Source organism: Podarcis muralis, chromosome 18, assembly GCF_964188315.1.
Source record: "Podarcis muralis chromosome 18, rPodMur119.hap1.1, whole genome shotgun sequence".
In the NCBI taxonomy this organism is placed as follows: Eukaryota; Metazoa; Chordata; class Lepidosauria; order Squamata; family Lacertidae; genus Podarcis; species Podarcis muralis.
Window position 1 is genome coordinate 6462301 of NC_135672.1, and position 12403 is coordinate 6474703.

A 12403-nucleotide genomic window follows, 5' to 3' on the forward strand; every position below is an offset into this window, starting at 1 on the left:
GGCCGACTAGTGCTTCCCGGTTCAAACGCAGCCAACACCCCCTCGCTGGGCTCTCAAAGCTTCGTTAGGTGATGTGCTAATTGCCACGGCTCTCTCCAGCTAGCAAAAAAGGGGGGGCCACCCAGCCGGAAAAACCCTGCTGGCGTTAAGCAGAAGTTGTCTGCGTCCCCCCCCACCCCACCCCCACCCCCCACTGGCCCGCTGCCAGGACTGGAGAGTGGGGAGTAAGAATAATAAAAGTCCTTTCCTCCATGAATTTGCATCCTGGGAGCTCTGAGCTGTTGCGTGGGGGCAGCAGGAACCCCAAACTTGGGGGTGGCTGAGCAGGAATGTTGGGGGCTGAGTGAGCTGCTGCAACGCCGGACGCCTCTAGACAACCTGTTAATTGAGCATATTTATCCTGGTTTGTTGCCAGGCAGATTAGACATCAGTGGCTTGTTTAGTGAGCACGCATCGTTAATTTGTTTGCGTGGAGTTTAGAAGGTGGGTAGGCCGACTAAGGCCCAGGGGCCGGATCCGGCCCAATCGCCTTCTCATTCCAGCCCGCGGACGGTCCAGGAATCAGCGTGTTTTTACATGAGTAGAAAGTGTCCTTTTATTTAAAATGCACCTCTGGGTTATTTGTGGGGCCTGCCTGGTGTTTTTACATGAGTAGAATGTGTGCCTTTATTTAAAATGCATCTCTGCATTATTTGTGGGCCATAGGAATTCGTTCATTTATTTTTTCAAAATATAGTCCGGCCCCCCCACAAGGTCTGAGGGATAGTGGACCTTGCTGAAAAAGTTTGCTGACCCCTGGTTTAGAAGATGATGCTGCATAAAAACAAGAGTGACCAAGATGGTGAAGGGTCTGGAAACCAAGCCTTGTGAGGAGTGGTTGAAGGAGTTGGGGATGTTTAGCCTGGGAAAGAGAAGACACACAGGACGATAGGATAGTCCTTCAAATATCTCAAGGGCTGTCTCATGGAAGAGGGAGCATGCTTGTATTCGCCTGCTCTGGAGGGTAGGATTCGAACCCATGGCTTCCATTTACAAAAGAATGAGAATCTGACTCAACATCAAGACGAACCTCCTGGTCACTGTTCACAGTGAAACAGACTCTCTCAGAAGGTGGTGGGCTCTTCTTTGCTGGAAGATTTTAAACAAATGTTGGTTGGCCATCTGTCAGGGATTCTTAAGCTGTGAACCCTGCATTACAGAGGGCTGGACTATATAATGCTTTGGGATCCCTTAAGGTAAAGGTAAAGGGACCCCTGACCATTAGGTCCAGTCGTGGCCGACTCTGGGGTTGCGGCGCTCATCTCGCTTTATTGGCCGAGGGAGCCGGCGTACAGCTCATATGGCCAGCAGGACTAAGCCGCTTCTGGCGAACCAGAGCAGCGCACGGAAATGCCGTTTACCTTCCCGCCGGAGCGGTACCTATTTATCTACTTGCACTTTGACGTGCTTTCGAACTGCTAGGTTGGCAGGAGCTGGGACCGAGCAACGGGAGCTCACCCCATCGGGGGGATTCGAACCGCCAACCTTCCGATCGGCAAGCCCAAGGCTCAGTGGTTTAGACCACAGTGCCACCCGCGTCCACTTGAGATTCCTTGCAATGCTGCAATTCAGTGATTCGATGACCTTTTATCCAGGGCTTCCCTGTGCAGAAGCTTCTATACAAGATCTCAAAGTAGCTGTCTTATTCCAAAAGAATTTCAGAAATAGACTGGAAAGAGAAGTTGCTGAATTGCAGCTTATAACCAAACTTAAAACCTTGGAGAGATCTGGTCTGAACAGAGACATTGGATTCTTATCTCATTAAACATGATAAAGCTATTTTTAGTCATCTCACCCCTTGCTTTTTCCTGTAAGACCAATTGCAGTCGTTAACAGGTTTACCACACCTATCAGCCAATCACCCATTCCCACCACCCTTCTGAGTAATACCCCTCCCCACCCTCTCACTATATATAACGGGTCTGGGGACTTCTGTTTCTCCGTATCTGAAGAAGTGTGCATGCACACGAAAGCTCATACCAAGAACAAACTTAGTTGGTCTCTCAGGTGCCACTGGTCCCCTCACCTCATGGCAAATAGAAGGGGAAGAAATGGAGGCAGTGAGAGATTTTACTTTCTTGGGATCCATGATCACTGCAGATGGTGACAGCAGTCACGAAATTAAAAGACGCCTGCTTCTTGGGAGAAAAGTGATGACAAACCTAGACAGCATCTTAAAAAGCAGAGACATCACCTTGCCGACAAAGGTCCGTATAGTTAAAGCTCTGGTTTTCCCAGTAGTGATGCATGGAAGTGAGAGCTGGACCATAAAGAAGGCTGATCGCCGAAGAATTGATGCTTTTGAATTCTGGTGCTGGAGGAGACTCTTGAGAGTCCCATGGACTGCAAGAAGATCAAACCTATCCATTCTGAAGGAAATCAGCCCTGAGTGCTCACTGGAAGGACAGATCGTGAAGCTGAGGCTCCAATCCTTTGGCCACCTCATGAGAAGAGAAGACTCCCTGGAAAAGACCCTGATGTTGGGAAAGATGGAGGGCACAAGGAGAAGGGGACGACAGAGGACGAGATGGTGGGACAGTGTTCTCGAAGCTACAAACATGAGTTTGACCAAACTGCGGGAGGCAGTGGAAGACAGGAGTGCCTGGCGTGCTCTGGTCCAGGGGGTCACGAAGAGGCGGACACGACTAAACCACTAAACAACAAGGTGCCACTGGAAGGAATTTTTTTTATTTTGTTTCGACTACAGCAGACCAACACGGCCACCTACCTGTAACTCTCCCTAGAGAGTTTTGCACGATGCTGTGCAATACTTGCCGCCCTAGAAAAGAGGAGTTCATCCTGATCTGAAAGAAGAAAGAAAGCATAAAACTTACTCCTTGGAGGTTGAATGTCCATCAACCACAGATGCTTTCCTTGAGATTCCTGCACTGCAGGGGTTGGGCTGGATGACCCCCTGGGTCCCTCCCAACTCTGCAATCCTCTGGACCTATGAGCGAATCCTTTCACCACACATTTTCCTTGTCGCAGAAGTCCAGTTTTTTCAAGAAGCGAATCTGGGGTGCAAGAGCTCCAGGGCTGCTTTAATTGCTCGCCCCGGAGTTGCCAGTTTGCAATCGAATCGAGGGTCCAGAAAGTGTCACCAGATTTTTCTGTGCAGCCACACACTCTCTCTCCCCCCTCCCCAATTCCTTTGCTCAGACAAAGCTATCCTTTTGACCTGTCTCTGGTTTTCGGGCTGCGAAAATCGACTTCTCCTTTCCCTTGCGCCGGACTCATTTGTAACTGCTGGGGAGAGTTAAAAGGACAAAGACTGAATCTATTAACCTCTGCTTTTTCACAAAGAGCAGGCGAGCGAGTGTGGACAGCCTCCCTGACTCTTTGTGCTTCCCCAACCCCCAACCCCCCCCTGCTTTTCTTTCTTCCCTCTTTTCCCTGCTCCAAATGTCCGCCGTCTCTCCTACCTAGGGTAGCCCTCTCAACAAAGGTTTCCAACAGGAATACACCGGAAGCTGCCTTAAGTCAGGGCCGCTTATTATTTGTACAGTCATACCTCTGGTTACAGACACTTCAGGTTGCGTTTTTTCGGGTTACAGACCGCCGAAACCCAGAAGTTCCAGAACAGGTTACTTCCGGGTTTCAGCAGTCGCGCATGCGCAGACACACCGAATTGCAACCTGCGCAGACGCGCCGCTGCAGGTTGCGAATGCTGCGGGTTGCAAATGTGCATCCTCCATGGATCACGTTCGCAACCCGAGCATCCACTGTATTAAAGGTAAAGGGACCCCTGACCATTAGGTCCAGTCGTGACCGACTCTGGGGTTGTGGCACTCATCTCGCTTTATTGGCCAAGGGAGCCGGCGTCCAGCTTCCGGGTCATGTGGCCAGCATGACTAAGCTGCTTCTGGCGAACCAGAGCAGCGCACGGAAATGCTGTTGACCTTCCCGCCGGAGTGGTACCTATTTATCTACTTGCACTTTGACGTGCTTTCAAACTGCTAGGTTGGCAGGAGCAGGGACCGAGCAACGGGAGCTCACCCCGTCGCCGGGATTCGAACCGCCGACCTTCTGATCGGCAAGTCCTAGGCTCTGTGGTTTAACCCACAGCCCCACCCGCGTCCCACTGTATTATTATTGCATTTATTTCCCACCTGTTGCCCCAAGGAGCTCAAGGTGGCCTGGTTCTCCCTTTTCTCATTTATTCCTGACAACAACCCTGCGAGGTAGCAACCTCTCTTGGCAGGGGAATCCGTCCATCCCCTTGATCATTTTCAGTTGGTGTAGCACGAGACTCTTAATCTCAGGGTTGTGGGTTCGATCCCCACACTGGGCAAAAGATTCTTACATTGCAACGGGTCGGGCTACTGGATGAGTCCCTCATGGCCCCTTCCAGCTTTACAACTCTACACGTCTGGTTTTACTTTCCTGAACCTTTTCCCAACTCCATGATACCCTTTTTGGACCAAGGCACCCAGAACTCTTCACGGTATTCCAAACTCGGCTGCTCCCAGATTTTCATGGCAGCGTTATGATATCGGCAGTTTTATTTTCAACGATCCTTCGCGTGGGATCGGCCTTTTCCGTCTGTTTCTCAATGCACCCTATCAAAAAAGCTGCAATGCAGCAGGTGTCGGCGTCCCTGGAAGACCTTTGCACTTTCACTTAACGAGCGGCCGTTTCCGGCAAGGAGAGTCGGGGACGGACGGACAACAAGGGGTGCACAGCCAGGGGGAGAGCCCTCTGGGAAGGGCTGCTGCAAACAGAGAAGACCAAGCCCTGCAGATGTGGCCGTGTAGGGGTGACATCATCCCAAGGAGAGGCGACTGATGTCTGTGTTGTACCTGTTCCAAGACAAACATAGACCCCCAAAGGCCTGACCTGAAAGCAGCCCCCTCACTTTGCCAAGGCACGATGTGTGCTTTCAACCGAAGTTTGGTGACAGCGGGGAATGCAGCGTTGCACAAGCGCAAGGCCAAGTCTTTGCATGCACCAAATAAAAATGCAGGAAGAGGTGTGCTGGATCAGGCCGGAGTAGGGGTCCATCTTTTCCAGCATCCTGTTCTCGCAGGGGCTAAGCAGGCGATCCGAGCACAAGAGCGTGGGTAGGCAAACTAAGTCCCGGGGGCCGGATCTGTCCCAATCGCCTTCTAAATCCACCCTGCAGGCGGTCCAGGAATCAGAGTGTTTTTACAGGAATAGAATGTGTCCTTTTATTTATAATGCATCTCTGGGTTATTTGTGGGACATAGAAATCCGCTCATTATTATTTTTTTCAAAGTGTGGTCTGCCCCCCCCCCCAAGGTCTGAGGGACAGTGGACCGGCCCCCTGCTGAAAAAGTTTGCTGACCTCTGCACAAGAGCAATTCTTTCCTCCTGCAGCCGGCAGGCAACTGGTATTCCGGAGCATCGCCACCCCGAACAGTGGAGACTTATTCTCCCCCATGCAATTGTCTAACCCCCTTTCAAAGCCATGCAAGTTGGAGCCCATCGCTGCCTCCTTCGCAGTTAAGTCTTGCGTTGCGTGAAGGAGTTCGAGGCACAGGCTTCCCCTGTTGGAGGCTGGTTCCGGCTCACCCACGCTGCCTGTTTGGCCACCAACGCTGCCTCTGAACTTGTCAAAACCCATCCCCATCCTCTGTTGTTGTTGTTGTTTAGTCGTTTAGTCTTGTCCGACTCTTTGTGACCCCTGGACCAGAGCGTGCCAGGCACTCCTGTCTTCCACTGCCTCCCGCACATTGGTCAAACTCATACTGGTAGCTTCGAGAACACTGTCCCACCATCTCGTCCTCTGTTGTCCCCTTCTCCTTGCGCCCTCCATCTTTCCCAACATCAGGGTCTTTTCCAGGGAGTCTTCTCTTCTCATGAGGTGGCCAAAGTTTTGGAGCCTCAGCTTCAGGATCTGTCCTTCCAGTGAGCACTCAGGGCTGATTTCCTTAAGAATGGAGAGGATTGATCTTCTTGCAGTCCATGGGACTCTCAAGAGTCTCCTCCAGCACCAGAATTCAAAAGCATCCATTCTTCGGCGATCAGCCTTCTTTATGGTCCAGCTCTCACTTCCATACATCACTACTGGGAAAACCATGGCTTTTATACGGACTTTTGTTGGCTTTTGTTGATGTTCCTTCATGGATCACTGCCTTGCCGTGGCGAAGGGGCTTGAATAACTCAAAGAAGCTGTGAACTATGCTGAGCAGAGCACCCAAGATGGACAGGTCATAGTGGAGAGTTTTGACCAAACGTGATCCACCTGGAGCAGGAACCGGCAAGCCACTCCAGTATCCCTGCCAAGAAAACTCCATGGACAAAGGCAACAGGCATCCATCTCTGAGGAGGCACTAACACCTCCTCCTTCAACGCCTTTGCTTGCGTGGTGTCTGCCTGGGTGCCTTTGGCTCCTTCATCGCCCCAATCTGATCATCAAAGGTTTGGGCAGGAACCACGCTCTGAGTTTGAGTTCGCCAGCGAGAAGGCGCCAAGAGCTTTGCCCTCAGATGCCAGTCTGCCACTGAACCTACTGAGAGCAGTGTTGAAAAGGGTGCTGGACCAGATCGCAAGGCTTGATCGATTTTTTTATTTTATTAGTTTTCCAAATTTATAACAAACATATCCACAAACAAAAAAAGAAAACATCAAAAAACAAGCAAGCAAACATATATCCAAGCTGTAAAAAAACCCACTGGCTGAGTTTCCATATACAGTGGTACCTCGGGTTACATACACTTCAGGTTACATACGCTTCAGGTTACAGACTCCACTAACCCAGAAATAATACCTTGGATTAAGAACTTTGCTTCAGGATGAGAACAGAAATCATGGCAGCAGCGGGACGCCCCATTAGCTAAAGTGGTGCTTCAGGTTAAGAACAGTTTCAGGTTAAGTACGGACCTCCCGAATGAATTAAGTTAACCTGAGGTACCACTGTAGATCATTGTAGCAGTTTCCCAAAACTATTTTCACATAGAATTTACTTGGTCAATTAACATCTTTCTTCCTTTTCATTTTGACTTTTATCCATAGTCTTCACAATATCACAATATTTAAATCCTAGGCCAATCGGTTACTCCCAAGTATTTCTGTTTAAGTTATCTTAACATATTTAACTAAATAATCTTTACATTTCTTCCATTCCTCTTGATACTCCTTCTGGTCGCAGACTCTTCCGGTCAGGTCGGCTCGCTCCAAAAAGTCCATCATCTTCATCTGCCAATCTTCCACTGTTGGCACTTCTTGTAGTTTCCAATTTTTGGCCAGCAAAATTCTAGCTGCAAGGCTTGATCGATTGCTTGTTGGGAACGCCGGGCGTTTGGGGTGTTTAGATGCGCACCGGTGGTCCCTGTTTTTGCATGCCAGCAGCGCCCTTCTCAGGTGGGTGGGGGGCTCTCCTCTTCCCCCCCATTCCCCCACCCCCGGTTGGTGGCATGTGCCAGCCTCTGGGAACCACATCCTTCGCAGATCTCATCTCGAATCTGATCACGCCTCCAGCCGCGGTTGTTTTAATTAAACTCCGAGGAATTCTGCACAATGTGCCACAAGATTAACATTTTTGTTTAATTAGAAACACTCCGTAATAATAGTTGTCGCAAGCACCCTCCCTTCGCCGCCCTCCCTCCCTGATCTCCCCGCTCATATAATATCCACCCACCCTCCTCCTGCCTGTCAAGAGGGGCTGATCTATCTCTTGGCAGATTAATTAGTTTGTGGAATTAACAAGCTTCGGGAAAGGGGCGGCATCTGAGCGGAGGAGCTGGAAGCTTCAGAGCATGATGTCACATCCAGCCAATCAGGTGCAAGACGTTCCCATGCTCCACATGGAATGATGCAAACAAACCGGCTGCCGGGTGCGCTTCGGATGAATGCACAGGAAATTCTGAATGGTGTGTGAAGCATGGGTAGGCAACCTAAGGCCTGGGGGGCCGGATCCGGCCCAATCGCCTTCTCATTCTGGCCCGTGGACGGTCCAGGAATCGGCGTGTTTTTACATGAGTAGAATGTGTCCTTTTATTTAAAATGCATCTCTGGGTTATTTGTGGAGCCTGTCTGGTGTATTTACATGAGTAGAATGTGTGCTTTTACAGTGGTACCTCTGGATACGAACGGGATCTGTTCCGGAGCCCCGTTCACATCCAGAAGCAAACGTAACTAGCGACAGCACATCTGAGCACACATGCGTCGCTTTTGGCCGCTTCTGCACATGTGCGTGACGTCATTTTGAGCGCATGTGCAAGCGGCGAAACCCGGAAGTAACACGCTCTGTTACTTCCGGGTTGCCGCAGAGCGCAACTCGAACGAGCTCAACATGAAGCATATTCAACCCGAGGTATGACTGTACAGTGGTACCTCAGGTTACATACACTTCAGGTTACATACGCTTCAGGTTACAGACTCTGCTAACCCAGAAATAGTGCTTCAGGTTAAGAACTTTGCTTCAGGATGAGAACAGAAATCGTGCTCCGGCGGCGCGGCGGTGGCAGGAGGCCCCATTAGCTAAAGTGGTGCTTCAGGTTAAGAACAGTTTCAGGTTAAGTACAGACCTCTGGAACGAATTAAGTACTTAACCAGAGGTGCCACTGTATTTTAAATGCATCTCTGGGTTATTTGTGGGGCATAGGAATTAATTCATCCCCCCCCCAATATAGTCCGGCCCCCCACAAGGTCTGAGGGACAGTGGACCAGCCCCCTGCTGAAAAAGTTTGCTGGCGCCTGTGTGGAGAGAGGCAGCCTTTCTCTCTCTTTCTCTCTCTCATATCATGCTAAAACCTTATCTTTCTATTCTGAACTCCAACCCTTGGCCCAGATCAAGACCTTCAGGGGCCTGAAACACTGGAAATATTAGAGCGCCCGCCTCCATAGGCAACCCAGTACAAATCAGAATTAATCCACTGTGAAGACTATATCCGTAATAATTAATATTTATGATTGATTCCATTTTTGCTTCTTGCACCAAAAATGGAAGCAAAAAGAATTACCGTCGATTGAAGAATGGAGGATGAAGTTAATGGAGGATGAAGTCGCAGTTTCCCATGCTTCCCCGAGTCACAATTTCCCATGCTTCCCTGGGTCGTAGTTTCCCATGCTTCCCCGAGTCGCAATTTCCCATGCTTCCCCAAGTCGCAATTTCCCATGCCTCCCCAAGTCGATTTCCCATGCTTCCCCGAGTCGCAGTTTCCCATGCTTCCCCGAGTCGCAGTTTCCCATGCTTCCCCGAGTCGCAATTTCCCATGCTTCCCCGAGTCGGTTTCCCATGCTTCCCTGAGTCGCAGTTTCCCATGCTTCCCCGAGTCGCAGTTTCCCATGCTTCCCCGAGTCTCAATTTCCCATGCCTCCCCGAGTCGCAGTTTCCCATGCTTCCCCGAGTTGCAGTTTCCCATGTCTCCCGGAGCCCTTCGCAAAGAATGCCACCCCCTGACGCCTCCGCAGAGTCTCACCCTTTCCCCTTTTGCCCGTGTCGTTTCGAACAGAGGACCAGCTGCCTTCGGGCTTCCCCATCATCGACATGGGACCCCAGCTGAAAGTGGTGGAGCGCACCAGAACCGCCACCATGCTCTGCGCGGCCAGTGGGAACCCAGATCCAGAGATCACGTGGTTCAAAGATTTCCTGCCCGTCGACCCCAGCGCCAGCAACGGAAGGATAAAGCAGCTGAGATCAGGTGAGGCGGACTGGTCGGCTTGGTGGGGCAGGTGATGCTTCGGTCAAGATCCTGCTCAGACATTCGTGTGTCGTCTGCAGAGTAAACCACACTCTGTGCCAGAGGATTGGGAGATCGCAAGGTCTTATATATATGTATTTATTGCGTCCATATATTCTCCAGCGGGCTCAAGGTGGCATCCCACCTTGTCTGAGAGGCAGCGACTGGCCCCCAGGGAGATCCATGGCCTAGTGGGGATTTGAACCCTGATCTCCCAGGTCCGGGTCTGGGTCTGGCATTCTCACCACTAGGCTAGCACTGCCTCTTTCAGGAATAATAATAATAATTTATTATTTATACCCCGCCCATCTGGCTGGGTTTCCAATAAAACACCAAAATACAATAACCTATTAAACATTAAAAGCTTCCCTAAACAGGGCTGCCTTTATATGTCTTTGGTAGTTGTTTTTCTCTTTGATATCTGGTGGGAGGGCGTTCCACAGGGCGGGTGCCACTACCAAGAAGGCCCTCTGCCTGGTTCCCTGTAGCTTTGCTTCTCGCAGGGAGGGAACCGCCAGAAGGCCCTCGGCGCTGGACCTCAGTGTCTGGGCAGAATGATGGAGTGGAGACGCTCCTTCAGATATACTGGACCGAGGCCGTTTAGGGCTTTAAAGGTCAGCACCAACACTTTGAATTGGCTTGGAAACGTCCTGGGAGCCAGTGCAGATCTTTCAAGACTGGTGTTATGTGGTCTTGGCAGCCGCTCCCAGTCCCCAGTCTAGCTGCCACATTCTGCATTAGTTGCAGTTTCTGGGTCACCTTCAAAGGTGGCCCCACATAGAGCGCATTGCAGTAGTCCAAGCGGGAGATAACTAGAGCATGCACTAATCTGGTGTGACAGTCTGCGGGCAGGGAGGGTCTCATCCTGCGTACCAGATGGAGCTGGTAGACAGCTGCCCTGGACACAGAATTGACCTGCGCCTCCATACATACAGTGCTTAACATGCGCTGTATGTTAAGCATGCAAGTATCTGGAAAAGTTAACTTTACCCAGCTGGGCACACTTGCAGTTTTGCCAGAACTCGGCTGCATTTAAATGGCCTTTGCCAGGGTTAAGTGTTACAAACCCACTTGTGTGAATGTTTGTGGCAGTTTGGAAGCTAGGGTGACGGCTGGGGCGATGTTTTGAGGGGCGTCGTGGGCCCAGGACCCTGCTGCCGCTATCTGGGCTTTGTGACTGGAGTAACGGATGTAGAAACGACCACATGAAATTCTGAGTCATTTGTTGGGTCTTTTCCATCCTCTCATTTTTCAGGACTGCTTGCCTCCCGTCTCTTACATCAAGGGATGGATGAATCTGTGTCGGTTTCCATTTCTTATAACCTTAAATTCAGTTCTCCACGCTTATTTTTTCATTCATTTATTTATCGCATTTATAGATACCGCCTCCCCCCCCCCCAAAGAGCTCAAGGTGGTGCAAAAGGTTCTCCAAACCCAATTTATCCTCACAGTAACCCTGCGAAGTAGGTTAGGCTGAGAGGTGGTGACTGCTGCAAGGTCACACACAAAGAGCTTCATGGCCGAGTGTGCTGGTTCCGGAGGGAAGGTTACTGTTATTGTAGTCAAAGTTCAGTCCTGAGTCACTAGCCTGGTAATAGTCCACAAGGTGCGAGGCAAGGTCCGAAGCAGGGAGCCGGGCGGGGAACAGGAACACTGGAGGAACAGGACTGGATGCTGGCCGAAACAGCTCTTCAATGACGACGTTGCTCCCGCAACCTGGGACTGGGCTGACTGGCCTTTATCTTCTCTGAGGCCAGGGGCGGCCCCGGCCCCCAGGAGACCCGCCTCTCCTGGCCTTAAGGCGAGCACTCCTCCTGGGAGAAACCAGTTCCCTTCGCCTCTCTGCCCTGAGCCTCTGCAGTTCAGGAGAGGCTGAAGGGTTACTGGGCCCCGGGGGAGGCTCACCTGTAGACACTGAGTCCTCAAGCACCTCTGGGGCCAGAATGGATTCACCTGGTGCCTGCTCCTGAGGATCCGGCACAGGTGCAGGCTCCTCAGAATCTAGGCCTTGCCCCAGTTCAGCCGGCCCTGGAGGCGGGGACTCCTGTGCCGGCTGGGATTCCTCCAGTTCACTCTCAGAATCGGAATCCCAGGCCATCACACCGAGTGAGGATTCGAACCCAGCTTCTCCCGGGTCCTGCTCCAACCCTCTAACCAACACACTAAGCGGCATGCCACATTACACAGCGCACAGGGTGTGCTGCCCAAACAGATCAAAGAACGGTAGAGTTGGAAGGGGTACACCCAAAGGACATCTAGTTCAACCCTTCTGAGGTGCAGGAATCGCTGCAGGTGAGGCCCCTGCTTCCACCTGTCCGTTTACCTGCCCTTCAGTTAATTTTGAGTTGCGGTTTTGTGTCTCGTAATGTGTTTCCATGTGGCTTTGCGTTCAGAGTTGTTTCCTCGTTCCCTCCCCTGGTTGTGTGTTGTGTAACTGTGTTTGTGTGCGTTTAGCTTTGGGGTGTCGGCCGCTCTTGGTTCCAAAACGGAGACCTCCTTGTTTCCTTTTTGTATGGCTAAAGAAAACCATGTTTTGCAGAGTTGGGACAGCCATCTCTGATGGATGCTTTTGTTGAGATTCCTGCATGGAAGTGGGTTGGATGAGATGGTGCTTCAACTCTCAGATTCTATGATTCTGCACTATTTTGCTTCCCAGTTGCAATCTCCAAAAAGGGACGCGGGTGGCGCTGTGGGTTAAACCAGGGGTCTGCAACCCGCAG

At 51.0% G+C, this 12403-nt stretch overlaps 1 protein-coding gene across 7 annotated transcripts in view; it reads left to right on the forward strand.

Annotated features, from left to right (window-relative positions):
* The window catches only part of PTPRS (protein tyrosine phosphatase receptor type S), a 295013-nt gene that overhangs the window by 148326 nt on the left and 134284 nt on the right, over positions 1–12403 (forward strand). For all 7 annotated transcript variants that reach the window (XM_077922007.1, XM_077922006.1, XM_077922009.1 and 4 more), the window contains one exon: positions 9456–9644. In XM_077922007.1, the coding sequence (XP_077778133.1) occupies positions 9456–9644 (189 nt within the window). The remainder of the gene's footprint in view (positions 1–9455; positions 9645–12403) is intronic.